We start from the raw sequence: 18,972 nt of genomic DNA, 5'->3' as shown, positions 1-18,972 counted from the left end.
GTTTAACCGAGTTGATCTGGTTTAAGAGCTCCAGTCGGTTTAATTTACATCAACTGGCAAAACCGGGGAAAAAAAACACTCATGACTTTTCAGATAACATCAGCGACATGTCACGGGGCTTTATTCAACTTGTCTTGCATAGTAATCTTCATTATGATGACAACTTTATAAAGTTTATGTTTGTTTATAAATGTAGCGGAGCAACAAATGTTTTGTGCAGTTTGTCTCTAATGCTGTGGCGGCTCAGAAGGTCTCCGCTGCCTGCTGTAGGAGGTCAAAGGGCACGCGTTGTCTGTTTACTTAAGAGATGACGACAGGATGCCACCGAAAGAGCTAGTGTCTAAAAAACAAAAACTGAGGCAGGTGATAAGGGTGACCCGATAAACGAAGATGAGCCGACATGCAAAGAATGTCGAAAAAAGGTCCAAGCAAAAGGTGGAAATACTACAAATGTACACAATCACCTGCGTAAGCACCATTCCCTCCTGGCTGCACAAATGGGGCCTGCAGCAAAGGGGGAGGGACCGTCTACCTCAACTGCTGCTCAAATATTATTTAGAAGTATTCGGTGCTTTGAAGAAGACAAGATGGTTGTTTTGTTTTGATAAATAAAAACGCGATTGTGTCATTCAGTTAGTTGCCCTGCTGACTTCTTGTCCTTCTTATTTAACCTTGTGTGTATTGACTGTTAACACAGCATTACCGCCTCCTAGTGGATTGGAGGCGCATTACACCTATAAAGATCTTTAATCAGGAGAAAAAAGCTCAAATGTGACCCCCAGTGGTAATTATATTATTTGGCTTTAAATCAAATCGATTATACAATTTTCAGACTGGCACAAGCCTAGCAACGGTGAGATGATGATGATGATGATGATGATGATGAAAAGCTGCAGACAAACAGCTCACCTCCAACAAGTAAACTTCTTTTACCTGCCCTGCTGTGGAAAAACACCTGCAGCAAAAATAACAGGAGACTGTAGCTGTGGATCAGCAACTGAACATGTAGAAAACACCCTGATATATATTGATATATATCGTGTATTGACATTCAGCCTGAAAATACCAGGATATGGATTTCTGTCCCTGTCGCGCAGCTCTAGCTAACGTTACACAGTTCAGCTCCATTACAGCTCACAAGGTTCACTGACAAAACAACTGTCTGATACTAAACACATTTTCCAAACAAATACAACATGCTACGTTATTAGCACAAGCCTATGGCATTTTACATTGTATAAATTAGCCTAGCAGCTAGCAGAGATTTCCTCTGCTCATATTTCAGCCAGGATAAATCACACACAGTGTGTGGAGGCTTTATTGTCTTCACAACTTATTGTTTCTTATCTGTGAAATTAAAGTAAATCAAAGCTTTGTTTCCACTGAGGGAAATGGTTTCAGCTTACAGAGACAGACAGGAGGTCTGCGTCGCTGTGACACTGTGGAGTTACATTTCTGGGGAGGTGCACATCAGGGTACGGCGTAGGCTCTACATGTCGATGCAGAGCCTACGCCGTAGCGACAGCTTCGATTTGATACAGAAGTATAAATTCTGCATTACATATCGTCGCTGTCGGGCGCAAACCTCCTATGTCCAAAAATCATGATTTTTATTTTTTTCCATTAATCAGTACTATTGGTCACTCTGTATGTCTGACTGTGGTTTTACAAATATTTAACCAATGAAAAGTATTTAAAACCGCCTGTGACTAAACCTCCTATTATGTCCAGTTGTTACAAAACCACACGGTTTTTTTTCATTTCCTGAAAAGTAACAGTTTTGGACATAGGAGGTTTGCGCCCGACAGCGACGATATGACACCTTTACACCTGCTTGGTGGTAGATCAGAATCTTTTATATACACTGCACACCTATTAACAGGCTACTGATTAACCAGTTAGCTACAAATGAACATCAGTTCAGTTTCTATAAAATGAAAACTGGATCACTATGTTTTCAGAGCTGATTTTTTACATCTGACCAAAGCATCAGTCAATTAACAGTTTTAAATACGGTCTTTTAAAGCATTTTTAATCATTACAGTTTTAATGTGTTGTGTGTTTAGTTAAATGGTGTGTGTTTGCATCTTCTGAGACCTTCATCATTTGTGCTACGTTTGGTCTGCGGCAGCTCTACGTGTTTGCAGAGTACGAACAAATTCAGATGAGAAAATATTAATGAATCACTAATTTCTGCTAAAACGTCCGTACGCATGGTTTAAACACAGATTTGTGTGTACACACTGTTTGAGAATGAGGCCCAGTGTAAAGTCTATGAGCTGAGCATGAACTATAAACAGCACTACAGGTGAGAGGAGAAGTATGATTTGGGGTGAAGTGTCCCTTTAAAGGACAGGCTGTTTCTGTTGGTTGTTACCTGCTGACAGGTTCTACCTGTTGAGACAGAAAGCTTTAAGATTTTAAACCCAGGATTCTTTCTGCATCTGTCATCAGTGTGAGAGTGTTTATCTGAGATATGAAACTCCACCTGCAGCCGTCTGATTCTGACCTCTGACCCCAACCACAGTGACCCGTCCTGTGACTGTGAGGCTGTGATGTCACCACACAGCAGCGTGAGGAATGCTGGGAATGTCTGAGGGCCGACCTGTGTTGAAGTTTCATTCATGAGCAGACACACCTGACAACAGTGGAAACAGCGACACAACAGAGATAATCTGCTGCTCAAAGACACCTTTGTTTCAGAGTGTCTGCGGCTGCAGGGTGGAGCTCTCAGTCCGACGGCGTTCAGACACCACACGCTGTTTACACTCAGAGCACATCTGTCTCAACCAACACATCCTGTACATACATGTGTCTGATCACAGCACAGAATATTATCAGACGTAACTCTTCGGTCAATTCTCAGGCTGGAAAATACAAATATTCTGTTTCCAGTTTCTCAGATGTGAAGAAGCTTCACTGCTTTTCTTCCTCATATCTAAAAATAAACTCAATATGTTGGAGTTATAGAACGTCGATGAGACAAAACCTGCAAATAAGAGACTTTCTTTAAACTATTGTTTTTACTTTTCCTCAAACGACCCGGCAAATATCTTTTAATCATAAGCACAGATTTCACCTGCTGAACGACATATTCATCATATTTTCTGTTCCCTTGTGAGTCTTCATCATTTTACTGTTTTCATGTGTTTGTCATGTCTGTGAACGTGGTTTTTAAACACAGAAAGAGGCCTCCAGACTGCGACCAAATGGGCCCAAATGAGTATCTTTTACAACTACTCGCTCAGTGTGCGACACGCAAATTAGCAGGCGCTTTTTTCACGTTGTCAAATGAGGGAGGGAGTCCGCCAGTGTAGGCCAATGTGTGTGAGAGGAGGAGAGTCCAGGAGTGAGTGATTTGTTAGGCGAATTCTGACTGGTCAGATTTAATTTCAGTCAATGGCAGCAGTGACCCTCCTCCTCCTCCTCCTCCTCCTCTTGTTCACACACAGATCAGCTTTCACAACAAATATTCAAAGAATTTCTCTTCACATAATGAAACCAGTTTGTGTCTCCTCCTCCTCTCACACCGCTCCACATTCCTCTGATTATATTCATATTATATTAGAATAATAATCTGCTCGCATGTTGTGTGTGAGGAGTTTAACAGTCGACCTGAGGCTGTAACATACAGACAAAGAGCTGCTCTGATCGTCACCATCAGAGTTTTATAACACAGCAGATATTGAGTCTTAATAACCTGAATGAAAATGGATCACAGGTTCAGGCCTGACACGCTTTGTCTTTATGACGAGTTATGAAATGTTCCTGTGAGATGGTACATCATAGACACATGAAAATTCACCAATGATTGGACGTAGTGTTTCAGACGCTGCTATGACGCAAAATATGACCCCAATCTGCCAGACGGGGGCGCTATAAATAAAGGTCAACTTTAGACAGTGAAACTCCTACACTGTAAATGTGACTGACTTGAGACGGGACACACACATCCAGCTTAACGTGCTCTGCAAATAAAGCCTCAAGAACCAGGACGGTCCGCCTGACTAGATTAAGTGTAATTTTAAATTTTTGGAAAAATAAATTTTTGACATCTCCTCCTAAACCGTACGTCTGATCTGTATTAAATCATCTGTGGATCATTTTTGGACGAATCTGATCATAAGCTTGTTGATGTCTCGTTGTGTTTTGAAGACACTGACCAGTGAACTTTAGAGGGGGCATGGACCATACTCCATAACTGTTGAACCAATCATAAGGACATCTGCAGGAAATGCCAACATATGTACTGTCAATACACCCTGAAGGTTTCATTCAAATCAACCACTAGGGGGAGCCACAAATGCAACAAATGACCAATCAGACTATACGTCAGAGATCAATTGAACCGTGTGTCTAAAATCATTTTGAAATGGCTCAACAGGGGGCGCCACCACTTCCAAACAAGTGGCCAAAATTTGGCTGTTAACCAGCGACAATTTGTCCGAGCTGAAACCATTTCCCTCAGTGGAGACAAAGCTTTGATTTACTTTAATTTCACAGATAAGAAACAACAAATTGTGAAGACAATAAAGCCTCCACACACTGTGTGTGATTTATCCTGGCTGAAATATGAGCAGAGGAAATCTCTGCTAGCTGCTTGGCTAATTTATACAATGTAAAATGCCATAGACTTGTGCTAATAACGTTAGCATGTTGTATTTGTTTGGNACTATTCCCTCTAACTTGTAGCTGTTTTTTCATTATCTTTTGAATTTAATATGAATTATGGAACCATTTTTGTCAACGTTTGTTTCCCCCGTTTTGTACAATAAATTATTGTTTAAAGTTTCAACAAGTTTCTTTTGAAGTGCATGACACAAGTGTGACCGCGGACTGTCACCTGCTCAACGCATCAGTACCTTCGGATGCCATGACAGTAATAGATTATAGATTAATAGATTATAATAATAATGTCAAAATATAATTTACAGACTGATTTAACAGACGATCACTGCTGCCCGACCTGCGGGTCCATTTGCGGGTCCCGCGGGTCCCGCGGGTTACGGGTCGACCCGCGCATCACTACTCAGCTCAGTCTATAAGGCTGTACACACAACAGTAAGGCTATAGACATTATATTCTATTCAGGCCGGCAGAACCAGCAGCACATCGGCTCTACAGTGCACAGCACTGCTGATTAACCATTTTATTGCAGCACAGAGTGTCTGCCAGCAACGGTTCCGATTTAATCAGAAGACAAATTAAACAGGATGACTAGCCAATGTGAAAATCAAAAGAAAGCATAGAATAATGTACTGAAGGAGACTGTTGTGCCATCACATTTTGTGGTTTGAGAGCAAAGATCCGGTCGCTGCTGTGCAAAACTCTGCAATACAATTAGGTCCAAAAAAACCCCGGAGTCCGCCTCTGTGTGTTTACCGTGTGTTTACTGTGTGTTTAATGTGTGTTTACTGTGTGTTTAATGTGTGTTTACTGTGTTTTGAATCAACTAAACTTTACAGCACTTCACAGAAACTCTGCCCCCCACTAGTGTGTTGGAGGTGTAACTGCAGAGTGACACAGACACACCACCACACGAGTATAAATGTTCCTTCTATCTGAACTTCAACATGACTGAGTTTACGGAGATAAATAAAAACACTAACCCGCCCTGAGCAGAGAGTTCTGCGACCAGGTGAACCTGCCAGATACACTTCTGATTTTACACTTTGGATTTGACTGAATTAATGTTTGTTGCTTCTTCCTACAGTGGCTTTCTGGGGATCTGGTTCACTTTGCAGTTTGTTGTTTTTCTTCTGCCATGTTTTCACTGTCTAACTATGAGACAACTCTGCGAGACGCCAACAGGCGTCACAGAGTGCGTCTGAGCTAACAAACCATCTCCATGGAAACTGTCACTGCTGTAAAATCTCTTTCAATGCAGTAAATGAGTTTTTCCTTAACTAAGGAAACCTTTTAAGGGATTCTGTGCAACTGTGTGGGTCCCTCAGCTGAGGAGAAATTCTACATGAGTTGCTTTTTATAATATACATGTTTATAATAACCCCTGCTCGTGTGCGTGCACACACCAGGCAGAATAGAAAGCAGTCTAACTCACCACAGCACAAACTGAATCTGTCTGTTTAAGCTGAGTGAAGCTGATGGATCTGATCCAGAGTCAGTCTGTCAGCCAGCTGCTGATTGAATCAGTTCAACGTGTCGCGACAAGGACGCCGTCCTCATTAAGCTGCAGAGACATCACATTTGAGACACAGAGAGACGGAGGGCGCAGCCTGAGGACAAACTCTGCTCTCAGGTCTGATGGATCATCAGTCTGCAGCAGCTCTGACGCTCAGAACAACCGGCCCCACAGAGAGGAGCGGACTGCTGCTTTAAACACGTCCACCTCACGTCTCAGCGTCCTCAGACAGAAGCACAGTGATCTTAAGTAAATTTGGGACACAATGAACTAATTATAGCTGATCTGGGGACAGCTGGAGTGCCACGATGTAGGCTAACTGCCACACAGCAGCCGTTAATAATGACGAGCAGCCGGGTGCACGGAGCCGGAAGGAATTCACACATTCACAGAGTGGACGCTGCACAGAAGACACAGAGCCTACCAGAGTCCATAAGAGTCCAGCAGAGTCCATAAGAGTCCACCAGAGTCCAGCAGAGTCCACCACAGAGTCCAGCACAGTCCACCAGAGTCCATAAGAGTCCACCAGAGTCCAGCAGAGTCCAGCACAGAGAGGAGGGAGACTTTGACACCTTCATACACCGTCTTTGAGTCATCACACCCAGAGTTCACTACTGCAGCAGCATCATCCAAAGTCTCAGTCCATCACAACACCTCCACCTGCTCCGCTTCCTCCACCTGCTGCCCGCCCCACAGCAGATCCTCCTCCTCCTCCTCCTCCTCCTCCTCCTCCTCACAGAGACATCCATAACCAGACCCCACTCTGACAGTACCTCGCCCCAGGACCGAGCACTGACCCTGGGCTTCCTCCACGGCTGACCCCCCTCAGTTTGTTCCCTGTCACCACTCTGCTGGATGTAACTACCTTTAGTTACTCCAGTACGTCAGGTACCTGTACTCTACCTGAGGATTTCCACTTTCTTCTGTTTTCTCCTTCCACTCCTCACACTGTACTTTTTACTGCACTACATTTATCTGATTACTTTAGTTACATTTAAATAAAGACTCAAAGAACACACAGCGAGTACTTTTACTTAGATACTTTAGTTACATTTAGCTGATCGTACTTGTGTACTTTTACTCAAGTAGGAATTTGGATGCAGGACTTGTCCTTGTAATGGAGTATTTTCACTCAGCTGTATCAGTACTTGTACTTGTAGATCTCAGATTTACTCTCTGATCGATAACTGATCGCTTTGATCAGATTAACGGGAGTTAAACGAACTTTTCCGACAGTGTGTGTCTTCAGTGTGTGTCTTCAGTGTGTGTCTTCAGTGTGCGGCTGCAGGTTTCTGCACAACTTCACGCGTGTTTCACAACCTGCTTAAAGAAACTGCCCGGAGAGAAGCGGCGGACTGTCGGTCTGCACACCGAACTTTACTAAAACACCGGAAGTGTTTTATTTAGTAAAAAGTTTAGAAAGAGAGACACTCACCCAGAAAGTCCATGAGAGACGCAGGTTAACTCATGTCTGTGTGTGAACACTCATTCAGTCTGAGCGCAGTTTCACTCTGTCAACACACAACAGACTAACACACACACTTCCGACCTGGACCTTCAAAATAAAGGTCTTACAGCCGGAAACGAGCTGAAGAGTTAAAGGCATTCAGTCTGCACACATCTGTTCATACTTTAATAAAAGTAGTGATACTGTCAGTTTAAATGGCAGCTTTGGTTTTCCTTGTGTATTTCTCCCCTTAGTGCTGATTTTAGGTCACTACTACTTTGTTCTATTTTAGTGTTTTATTTGACGTCAATTTAAAATATCTGAACATGTTTCCATATTTTCTGTGAGGAGAGGACAATATTTCATCATGCAGGTCTGTGTTGTATTCTCACAATAAAGCTGAACCTTTAAATCAACAGAAACAACCAAAAACACAAAGTGAAAGAACTATTTTTTTTAACAATTTAAAAAAAACCTCATCCATCTTAATTTATAAAAACAAAATTAATATAAATGCATAAGAAATATTCAACCTGAGGTAATTTAATATATACAACTTTAGAATTGTATGTTTTTAATTCATTTTTAATTAAATTTTATTAATTCTTACCTGATTTTCCATTAGTGTTATGCTGCAGTGACATGTAAATATACTGTGGGGATAAAAACTCATATTTAATCTTATTTTTAAAGTATAAATAGAATTATGATAACAGATAAAGTTCTCATTATAAGATAGCAGTGGAGTTGTGGTAACAGCTTCAAGGTTAAAAAGAAAGAAGACCAAGCAGATAAAACTACTTTCAGACAAATAATGCAGCCTTCAGTCAACAAGAGGACGTTATTGTTTTGTTCATTAAAATAGATATTAATTTGGTAACTTGGCAGCTGACCTGTTGATCTCTCTGCTGTAGTTTAAGTTGTTTATGGTTGTGTGAGTTTGTGTCTGGTTTATCTGGTCATTTGTATTGTTTCATTATCAATTTAATCACCCTTTCTTAATCCTCACTCTCACTGACGCTCATGTGAGTCCTGTTGTTTGAAGATGTGCTGTGATGAGATGTGGCTTCAGGCGACAGGTTCACAAATGTCAGAATGTTTTATTGTGGTATTTGTGGACTGAATCCAGGTTGTTTGAAGGCTTTTATTTTGAAGGCCAGTTTGCAGGATGTGTAGGTTTTATTGTGGTGGTGCTGACAGGTGGAAGGCAGACTGAGGAATGCAGCAGATCCAGAGTCAGTCTGAGCTTCACCTCAAACAGAGCTCCAGACTTAAACAACTGAGACAAACTTTAGCATCTGTTAGCATCTGTTAGCATCTGTTAGCACCTGTTAGCATCTGTTAGCATCTGTTAGCACCTGTTAGCACCTGCCAGAGCTACTGAAATGTAACTGACTGCACCTTTAATTCTAAATATGAGTAAACCAGGTGAGGGACAGTGAGGGGTCGTGACCTTTGGCCTGACAGGGTGTCACCTGTGCTCTGCAGGTGAGGAAGTGTCTGACGTCCACGACGCCTGCAGCTGTTTTCACACGCAGATCAGTTTCCTGTAATCAGTGATTTTATCTGGTGACATCATGACCTCCAGCCTCAGTGAAACTCTGTCACACTGAGAGGAGAGGTGAAGAAGAGGAGGAGGAGGAGGAGGAGGAGGAGGAGGAGGATGAGCTGCAGGCGTCTCAGGGCTGAGACAGTTAATGAGCAGTCAGTCAACACTGTAATTAGACTGTACGTTCAACACTGGACTGCAATTACAGCTCAGCCACTGTCACTGCCGCCGCCGCTGCTGCTCGTCCTTCCTCGTGTGATAGTTAAACAAGGTGACAGCAGAACGTCAACAAGGAGAAGAAGAAGGAGGAGAAGAAGAAGAAGAAGAGGGTAATAAAAGAGCCTCTCATTTCCTGCTTCATTATTTCACTTCCTCAGATCAGTCTGAACCGTCCAACAGCTTCAAACTCTTTAAAACTCCAGTCTAATCCTGCAACAGAGCTTTGAAACAGGCGAGAGGAACCAATGAGAGCAGCTAAGTCCCTCTGCACAGGATTCCACATAGAAGGAGCTGCATACATAAAAAAAATCTACCAGTATAACCAGTATAAATCCAGCATTATAACCAGAATAAATCCAGTATCAAACCCAGTTTTAATCTAGCATGTAAACCAGTATGAAACCAGCATTAAACCCAGTATGGATGTATAATGAATCTATTGATAATCCCAGTATAAATCTGGCATCAAACCAGTATCAATCTAGTTCTAAAGCCAGTATCAAACCAGTATAAATCCAGCATTATAACCAGTATAAATGTAAGAACAATCCCAGTTTTAATCTAGCATGTAAACCAGTATGAAACCAGCATTAAACCCAGTATGGACATAATAACAAATCTATTGATAATCCCAGTGTAAATCCACCATTAAAAACAATATAAATCCAGTATTAATCCAGTATAAATCTAATATTACACCCAGTATGAAACCAGTATTAAAACCATTACAAATCCAGTATTAATCCCAGTGTAAATCTGGCATCGAACCCATCAATCTATAATATAAACCAGTGTTAATCCCAGTGTGGATATACAATGAATCTACAGATAAAACCAGTATTACACCCAGTATAAAACCAGTATTACACCTGACATAGACACATCAGAGGATAAAACCAGTATCAAAAGTATAAACGACAAGTTTTAAACTCGTCAGAAATCAGAAAGTGAAACTTCTTCACACTCTGCTTTAATCCCAGTACAAATCCAGCTCAAACCCAGTCTAAACTGGTTGCTGGAGGCCTGTCTGTGTGGGCAGACTGGTCACATTAACATATAAATAACCTCCTCCCCTCTGAGCTGGTGGGGGTGGGTGAGGGGGAGTGAGGGGATTAAGGGGGTCAGTGAATGAATGAGTTTGTCTGTGGATGAATGAGCAGGACGAGGAGAGACGGAGACGTCTGTCCGTCCACTAACTGATCAATAAACTGATCAATAAACTGATTATTGAATCAAAGTATTGAAACGTCCTGGTTGTTGTTTCCCGTCCAGTCTCACAGCTCCGGACCCCTGCAGCTCTGGGTGGGAATCCCCTCGGCTCAGGCAGCCCACAGGGGGCAGCGGGGTCAGTCCAGCTCCTTCAGACTTACGGACGGATGGACACTGGACGCTTTGTCCTCCAGACATTCCCCGGTCACAGAGACGTTCCCACACAGAGCAGGAAAATTACAGGCTGCACCCGAACGCCTCATTATAGCAGAAAAACATCCACCTGACTCTTCAGCACCCAAAATCTGTGGACACTGACTGCAGAGTGCAAACTGACCTCACACTGTCTCTGCATCTTATATACAGTTTATATTAATGTTTATATTTTCATTACACTCCTCCTGACGTGTTTTAAATATTTGGAAACTTAAACTGAATTAAATCAAGTTTAATCAAAGAGCTAAACAACACAGAGATTTACATGGTGACAGAGACGATAAAAAAGATTCAGACACTTTTATTTTTACCTCACCTGTCACCATTATTCCTATCATCATTATTTATTTACCTGTTGACTAACTTTTATTTTTACACTTTTTTAATATATAAATAAAGACACATTTACACAGCACACTTTCACACTTGCACACAGACACAAATTCACTATGATTAAATATCTGTTAATAATTCAAATCATAACGTCTTCTGCTAAAGTCTGTTACATTTATATCTATAAATAATTTATCACATGTTCTCACTACGTCACTGACAAAAACAAAAAAAATGGAATCAGACATCTGTGTGAAATTTTGTCATAAATAGCGCAATGCGTTTTGTGAGGTCACAGTAGCGTTGACCTTTGACCACCAGATTCTACTCAGCTCATTGTGGAGTCCAAGTGGACATTTGTGCCAAATTTGAGGAAATTTCCTCCAGACCTTCTTGACATATTTCATTCACAAGAATGGAAGAACGTGAGGTCATAGTGACATTGACTTTTGACCACCAGATTGTAATCAGTTAATCCTTGAGTTCAAGTGGACGTTTGTGACAAATTTAAATAAATTCTCTCAAAGGTATTCTTGAGTTTAGGAGTTTACATTCACAAGAAAGGAATGGACGCACAGCGACCTTGACTTTTGCCTTTTGACCACCAAAATCTTATCCGTTTATCTTTGAATCAAGTACACGTTTGTGCCAAATTTGAGATATTGCATTCATAAGAACGGGATGGACGCAAGGTCACAGTGACACTGACCTTTGACCACAAGGTTCAAAGGTCTTGTGGTCAAAGGTCACTGTGACCACTGCTGTGACCACATCTGTGTTAAAGACAGACGTAGTCACAGTGACCTTTGACCACCAAAATCTAATCAGTTTTTTGGTCCCAAGTGGAAGATTGTGCCAAATGTGAGAAAATTCCCTTAAGGACTTTTTGAGATGTTGCGTTCACAAAAATAAGGCATATGCAAGGTCACATTTTTTTGCTAAGGACCCTCTTGCAAGTCTAAAATAATGTTTATAATGTTAATAATTGACCTTGACCTTCGACCACCAAAATCTAATCAGTTCATCCTTAAGTCCAAGTGGACAATTGTACCAAATTTGAAAAACTTCACTAAATGTTCTTCAGATATCACGTTCACAAGAATGGAACGAATGCAAGGTCACAGTGACCTTGTCTTTTGACCTTTGACCACCAAAATCTAATCAGTTTTTTGGTCCCAGATGGACAATTGTGCCAAATGTGAGAAAATTCCCTTAAGGCCTTCTTGAGATATGCATTCACAAGAATAGGACATACGGACAAAGTTTATAATAATAATAATAATAATAATAATAATTAACCTTGACCTTTGACCACCACCACGTTTGTGCCAAATCTAAAGAAATTCTCTCAACGTGTTCTTGACATATCTCATTTATGAGTATAAGATGGACGAGGTCACAGTGACCTTTGACCACCAAAATCAAATCAGTTCATTGAGTCCAAGTAGATGTTTGTGCCAAAATTGAGGAAACTGGATGGATAATCTGAAAACACAATGCCTCTGGCCACAGCTATCGCCGGCACAGACGCAAAAAAATAAAATAAATGTTGACAGAAACTGCAGCTGTCCGGCTGGAAGTTTACGTAGTTAAACCACAGAGTAAAAAATACTCTGTTACGAGTAAAAGTCCTGCATTCAAAGCTTCACTGCAGTACTGCTACCATCAAAATGTTCTTACAGTACCATAAGTGGAAGCAGAATAATATGTATTACATGACTTATAATTATTGATGCATTAATGTGTTCATTACTTTAATGTCGCAGCTGCTAAATGAGCTAATTTTACTGACTTCATACTGCTGGGTAGTTTAATCCATCTAATGAAAATAATTTCCAATAAGTAAGAGATTGCACTACTTGCATTATGTCCAGCTCACACATGTATAAATGTACATTAAAATTCTCCCACTTTTTATTTCAGGTACTGATTTTAAGTATTGTTTATTTTTTTGCTCTAAACTGTGACGGTGAAGTTTCACACCGGAATTAATAAAAGACATCATTGTTTATTATTTGTTTATATTTTGTATTAATAATCTGAATCTGTATAAAGTAACTTAAACTGTCAGATAAATGTAGTGCGGTAGAAAGTGCGGTAGTTCCCTCTGAGATGTAGAGGAGAAGTATAAAGATGTAAATGTAAAGTAGCTAAACTTAGACATTAGCAGAGTACTTGAGTAAATGTAGCACCCAACATTACATCACGTGTACTTTTTTAGCTTGCGAACAAAACGTTGACGAAGTGACGGAGAACAAGAGACGGAAAGTTTGAACGACTCGACAAAAGCAGTGGAGGTGAAAATATCTAAAGCTACACAGTAAAACAGAGTGCATCTGTGACAGGAAGCTTTAAAGTCTTAAAGGGGAACTCCACATGACGATTACCAGCTGTATGATGTCCTCTGATGATGTCATAGTGATGTCATCAGGGTTATTTTAGTCAGGCTCACAGACTGTGGACGTTCTGTCTGCGTATTCAGATACCTACGACAAAAACTGCATCTGTGTTGAAGTACTCTGGCGCAGAGGTGTGGAGTTTTAAAGACGTCCAGTTGCATTGTGGGAAATGTAGGATCCAGTGTTTTTGGAGTTTGAGCCACACTGAAGACTAAAAATACTCCATACAGATACAGGCCTGATGTCCAAACACTGATTCTGCTTTTTTATTCCAGGAAAAGTGAGACATCTGTCTAAGGTGCCCTGCTCTGCCTGGAATACTCTCCAAAACTCCAGGATATTCCAGGAATTCCATGCAGTTAAACTAAATCCAGAGAGTCACAGTAATCCTTGATCGTGCGTCTGAATGTAACTGACACACAAAAACACAACCATCCCACAGCAGTGTTACATAACTGAACGATCCTGAGCTCTGCTGCGCTCTAATGTTCAGTGCAGCAGCTCACAGCGGTCTGTTGGTTCTTACCTAGCATGGCGGTGGCGCCCTCTGCTGGGAACTCTGGGAACTGTCCCTCTGAGGGGACGCTGACAGTCCTGCGGAGACTTCGACCCTTGGACGAGTCAGTGGGGCTCTCCTGAGCGTCACCTGCAGCCTGAGGGAGGAGGGGGGGGGTTACTGTGTGTTACAGGACGATAAGCCCACTGAACATCTCAGATTTAGTCCACGTCAGTCTGGCTGTGTTCCACCTGAGTCTGGTGTATGTTTAAAAAAATACTAGAATCACCGCCCTGTGGCTGAATGACTCCGCCCACCAGTGACCTTAACCTCTGACCACAAAAATCTGATACGCTCAGTGTTATATCAACAGGTGTAAACCTCGAGTGGATCATGTGTTTGGTCATGTCTGTCTGTCTGCAGCTAATCTCTCAAACTACTGGACCAATCAGCCTCATATTATGTGTGCACAGTTATCACTGTATGCTGATGGACCTGTGGTGGTTGCGGTGATTCACAACTATTGAAAATCCTGTTTTCCTGACAGTTTTATTCCATCACAGACTGCGGACTCATCACTCCTCTGAACCGGCCGATACGAGCTGCTGATGTTTTACAGAAATCAGCTCGGCCCGACAGTCTGTTGCCACGTTTCTTCCTTCATCGTGACTCAGAAACTGACATCTATTAAAATGTTTGGTCTCATTTTGGGCCGAAGCATCTGTAGGTTAATTTAATACCTGATATGTTGTAATCCACTGGATCAGATGTGTGACTAATATTTGATATGATACTGAGTTTATTACCTTCACACACTGCTGGTGGTGTTTCTGTTCAAATGTGAAAATCACAGGAGTGAACAGATTTTATATTTAACAGTGTGTATGTTTTGATTCTGCGACAGACATCACCACTAAACCGGTTTTATCTGATCAAATAAAGTGTATATCTGTGTGTGTATCTGTGTGTATATCTGTGTGTGTATCTGTGTGTATATCTGTGTGTGTATCTGTGTGTAACCGCAGAGGGTTCTGACCTCATCGTCCTTGTTGAGCAGGATGAGCTGGCTGTCTGTCAGGATGCACAGCTTCCTCTCCCAGGCTCCACTGTCGGTGTACGGACTCTGACCGCAGGAGAACCGGTGAGCCGGAGGACCTTTAACATCTGAGAGCAGAAGACATGACGTGTTAGAAAACACACACACAAACACACAAAGCGGGTTTAACCCCATCAGTTCCAGTTTAACTGAGACCAGGGCTGGGGGTGGGGGGGGGGCTGTACAAATACCATCAGTGCATTTCAATTCAAACACACAAAAAAGACACACAAACATTATTCAGCGCTGCTCTGCACAGAGAAACAACAACTGGAATCACTGCCTCATGGCTGCACGCCTCTGCAGACCAGTCAAGCTGCACCTACAGTTCACATCCATGTCAGTACAGACTCATATGTAACCATGACAACTGACGATGCTTCAGATGTCGCTGCTGAAAAGAAGCTTCACATTCTCAAATATGGACGACGCTTCACACACTGAAGATCTATACAATCAGCACAGTTTCAAGATTAGAGTCACCAATTCAGTATCTGACCAAATGTCTCCCCTTCTGTTCCTGAGATATGATGTTAAAACATGATGATGTCACAGTCAAGCTGACCTTTGACCCTTTGGATATAAAATGACATAATTTGATCTTTTTATCCTGTTGGATATCTGTGTGGAGTTTTGTCATAATCAGTGAATGAAAAACCACCTTTGACCACCAGAGTTTAACCAGTTCATCCATGAGTCCAAGTGGACGTTTGTTTGTTGTTGTTTTTCTCTCAAAGTGTTCTTGAGATACTGCATTTACAAGAATGGGACAGATGCAAGGTCACGCTGACCTTGACCTTTGACTACCAGTTCCTAATAACTTCATACTTGAGTTCAAGTGTACGTTTGTGCCAAATTTGATTAAATTTCCTCAAGGTGTTCTTGAGACATTGCATTCAAGAGAATGTGACGGAAGCATGGTGACTTTTTTGTTTTTTTGCTATGGACCTTCTTCTGAGTCTGAAATAATGATTCTAATAATAACAATTGACCTTGACCTTTGACCAGCAATATCTAACTACTTCATCACTGAATCAAAGAGTGGATGTTTGTGCCAAATATTAGGAGATTCCCTCAAGAGACTGGGACAGACACAAGTCACAGTGAAACTGACCTTTGACCACCAGATTCTAACAAGTTCATCCTTGATTTCAAGCCGACATTTGTGCCAAATTTAAGGAAATTCACTCAGAGATAACGCATTCAAGAGAATAGGACAGATGCAAGGTCACATTTTTTTGCTATGGACCCTCTTGTGAGTCTGAAATGATAATAATAATAATAATCGACCTTTGACCATCAATATCTAACCAGTTCATCATTGAATTCAAGAAGACTTTTGTGCTGAATTTAAGGAGATTCCCTCAAGACCTTCTTGAGATACTGCATTTACAAGAATGGGACAGACACAAGGTTACAGTGACATTGACATTTAACCACCAAAATCCTATAAGTTCATTGGTGAGTCCAAGTAGACGTTTGTGCCAAATTTGAAGAAATTCCTTTAAGACCTTCTTACATTACCATGTTCACGAGAATGAGACGCACTGCCAGACAACCTGAACACGTAAAGACTTTTGGCCATGGCTAACACCAGCGCAGAGCCATTAAAACACCAACACACAGAGAGGACAGGTGACGGTTTACTGTGTTTAACACCCCAGACCGAGGCTACATCCCATAATAGGTAGGAACCACAGCCTCAAACGTTGGTGTGACATCAAACACAGCATGATAACAGCTTCTCCACACCACAGGAACAGACAGTCTGGTGTTTATGAGACACACTGATCAGAAACTGTGTGTGTGTGAATAAACACATGTTGACAAGCGTTTTACTACGAGTCTGTTTTTTATTTTCAGGAACCAAAATATACAAGAAATTATAAATTTATACAGAAAAACACTCAAAGGTCAGATATGTCAGAGCTCCACCTAAACGACTCAGGTTAAGCTTTTTAGCAGAGCTGAGCTTCACGTTGCTCCTCCAGTTTCCTGAGTGACGCTTACACACCTCCGTGAAGATTTCAGTCAAAGTTACTTTAAGGTGAATCTTTGTTGTTTTATTTAATCAGTTTTGGCCTCTGTTATCAATAAGATCTGAGGCCAGAGACCTCCCAGATGCCACCAATTGGTTTTTGTTCACCCCACCCACCAATAATACATGACGCAAAATCAACCCTGTCACCCAGAAATAATGTTTGTTTGTTACTAAACTGCTTTCTTTATTACGTTCTTGTGGCAACGTAATCGCTGCCTGGATCGTGTTCAGAGACAACTTGTCTTTCAGGTAACCAAACATTCATGTACCATGGAGGCTTCGGAAGGTGGCTGGGGGGACGTGGGAGCAGAAAGTGCAGGACTCTTGTCTTAGGTTTAGGCAACACCTTTGACCACCAAAATCAGTTCATTCTTAAGTCTAAGTGGACGTTTGTGCCAAATGAAATTCCCCTGCGTTGTTCCTGAGATATCAGGTCCACCAGAATGAGAAGGATGTGAGGTCACAGTGACCTTGACCTTTGAGCTTCTAAATCTAATCAATTTATTGTTGAGTCCAAGTGGACATTTGTGCCAAATTGGAAGAAATTCCCTCAAGGTGTTCTTGAGATATTGCACTCACGAGAATGAGTTGGACGAACAGACAAGGTGTGTTAATGAGCAACATTTACACTTAATGTTAATGTAAAATATAATTTCCTTGGCATTACGTTTTGATGTTTCAAATTAGTTGTATATAAATGTAATTTCTGAGAGACAGGGCTGCACATAATACACAACATATTAAATACACACATAAATATACTTATGGGTTTATTAATGATCTGATGAAGCACTGATCAAATGAACCGAAGAGGATAAATAATAAATAAAGAGTCAAATGATCCACGAGTCCACAAAGTTTAGAGTCCAAAACTTTCCCACAGCTTCACAGCAGGTTTCAAAGTCCAAACTCAAAGACTCGTCATTTACTGTCAGAGATGACAACGAAAAGCAACAAACACTCAAATTTAGGAAGCAAGAACCAAGAAATAAAATATTTTAAAATGTCTCTTCACACTTTACATCAATAAACAAATTAATGAGCATTAGCATATATCCTTTACTATATACACTTGAGAGGGACAACTTGAGAACATAATGCTTAATTATTAATGAATGAATGAATGAATGAATGTTGACATGAAGAAAAAGAATCTTAAATTATATGAAAGTTATTGATTTTTGTTAGTTTATAATATTTGTCTTCTGATTTAAACATCTTTGACTCTACATTAAACATTTTACACTGAGAAAAAAATGATGTAGATTATTTGTTATTATACTGTAGATGTCATCCACATAACATCACCACCACCATCATCATCATCATCATCATCATCATCATCATCTAGTTGTGTTGTTCTACAGTCACACAGACCTTCAGTGGGAGATTATTCCCAGTGTAAATGAATGGAAACATCCTCTCAGTGAAAGTGTGTGTGAAGGTGTGTATGTGTGTGTTAGTATCAGGATCAGAGAACGACAGTTTTCCTCTGTTACAGTCCAGATTTACTCTGATCCTCTGGAGCTGCCTCTCAAAGGGGAGAGCAGTGTCTTGATGTGGTGGGGAGACTGCTCTGTATTTACCAGACCAGAACCGTATTCTCCATAATCCAGACCACATGTCTCCTTTCCTCTGGACAGACTCTGCTAACACACCCAGTTCCCAGTATGTACTGTCTCCAACCTCGACGTCCCAGCTGTGAGTCCCTGAGTTAAAGCCCTCAGAGCCCAGGACAGAGCAGTAGTTTAACCTCTCTGGATTATCAGGAAGCTGCTGCCTCTGTCCTCGTCTCACACTGGTCAGATCTTCAGACAGGACGAGT

The 18,972-nt window shown here is 41.2% G+C and overlaps 1 protein-coding gene across 5 annotated transcripts in view; it reads right to left on the bottom strand.

Moving 5' to 3' along the window:
• Positions 1–18,972, bottom strand: part of rasal2 (RAS protein activator like 2) — a 112,498-nt gene that overhangs the window by 52,795 nt on the left and 40,731 nt on the right. For 4 of the 5 annotated variants that reach the window (XM_050074442.1, XM_050074441.1, XM_050074439.1 and 1 more), the window contains exons 2-3: positions 15,047–15,174; positions 14,041–14,167 (exon numbers count right to left, since the gene is read on the bottom strand). In XM_050074442.1, the coding sequence (XP_049930399.1) occupies positions 14,041–14,167; positions 15,047–15,174 (255 nt within the window). Of the gene's footprint in view, positions 1–7,577; positions 7,630–14,040; positions 14,168–15,046; positions 15,175–18,972 lie in introns of those variants that run through there. The other variant, XM_050074443.1, reaches the window with a different exon arrangement.

This window comes from Epinephelus moara, chromosome 21, assembly GCF_006386435.1.
Source record: "Epinephelus moara isolate mb chromosome 21, YSFRI_EMoa_1.0, whole genome shotgun sequence".
NCBI lineage: Eukaryota > Metazoa > Chordata > Actinopteri > Perciformes > Serranidae > Epinephelus > Epinephelus moara.
The sequence above is the reverse complement of the archived record's forward strand: the minus strand, read 5'-3'. Positions and strand labels throughout refer to the sequence as shown.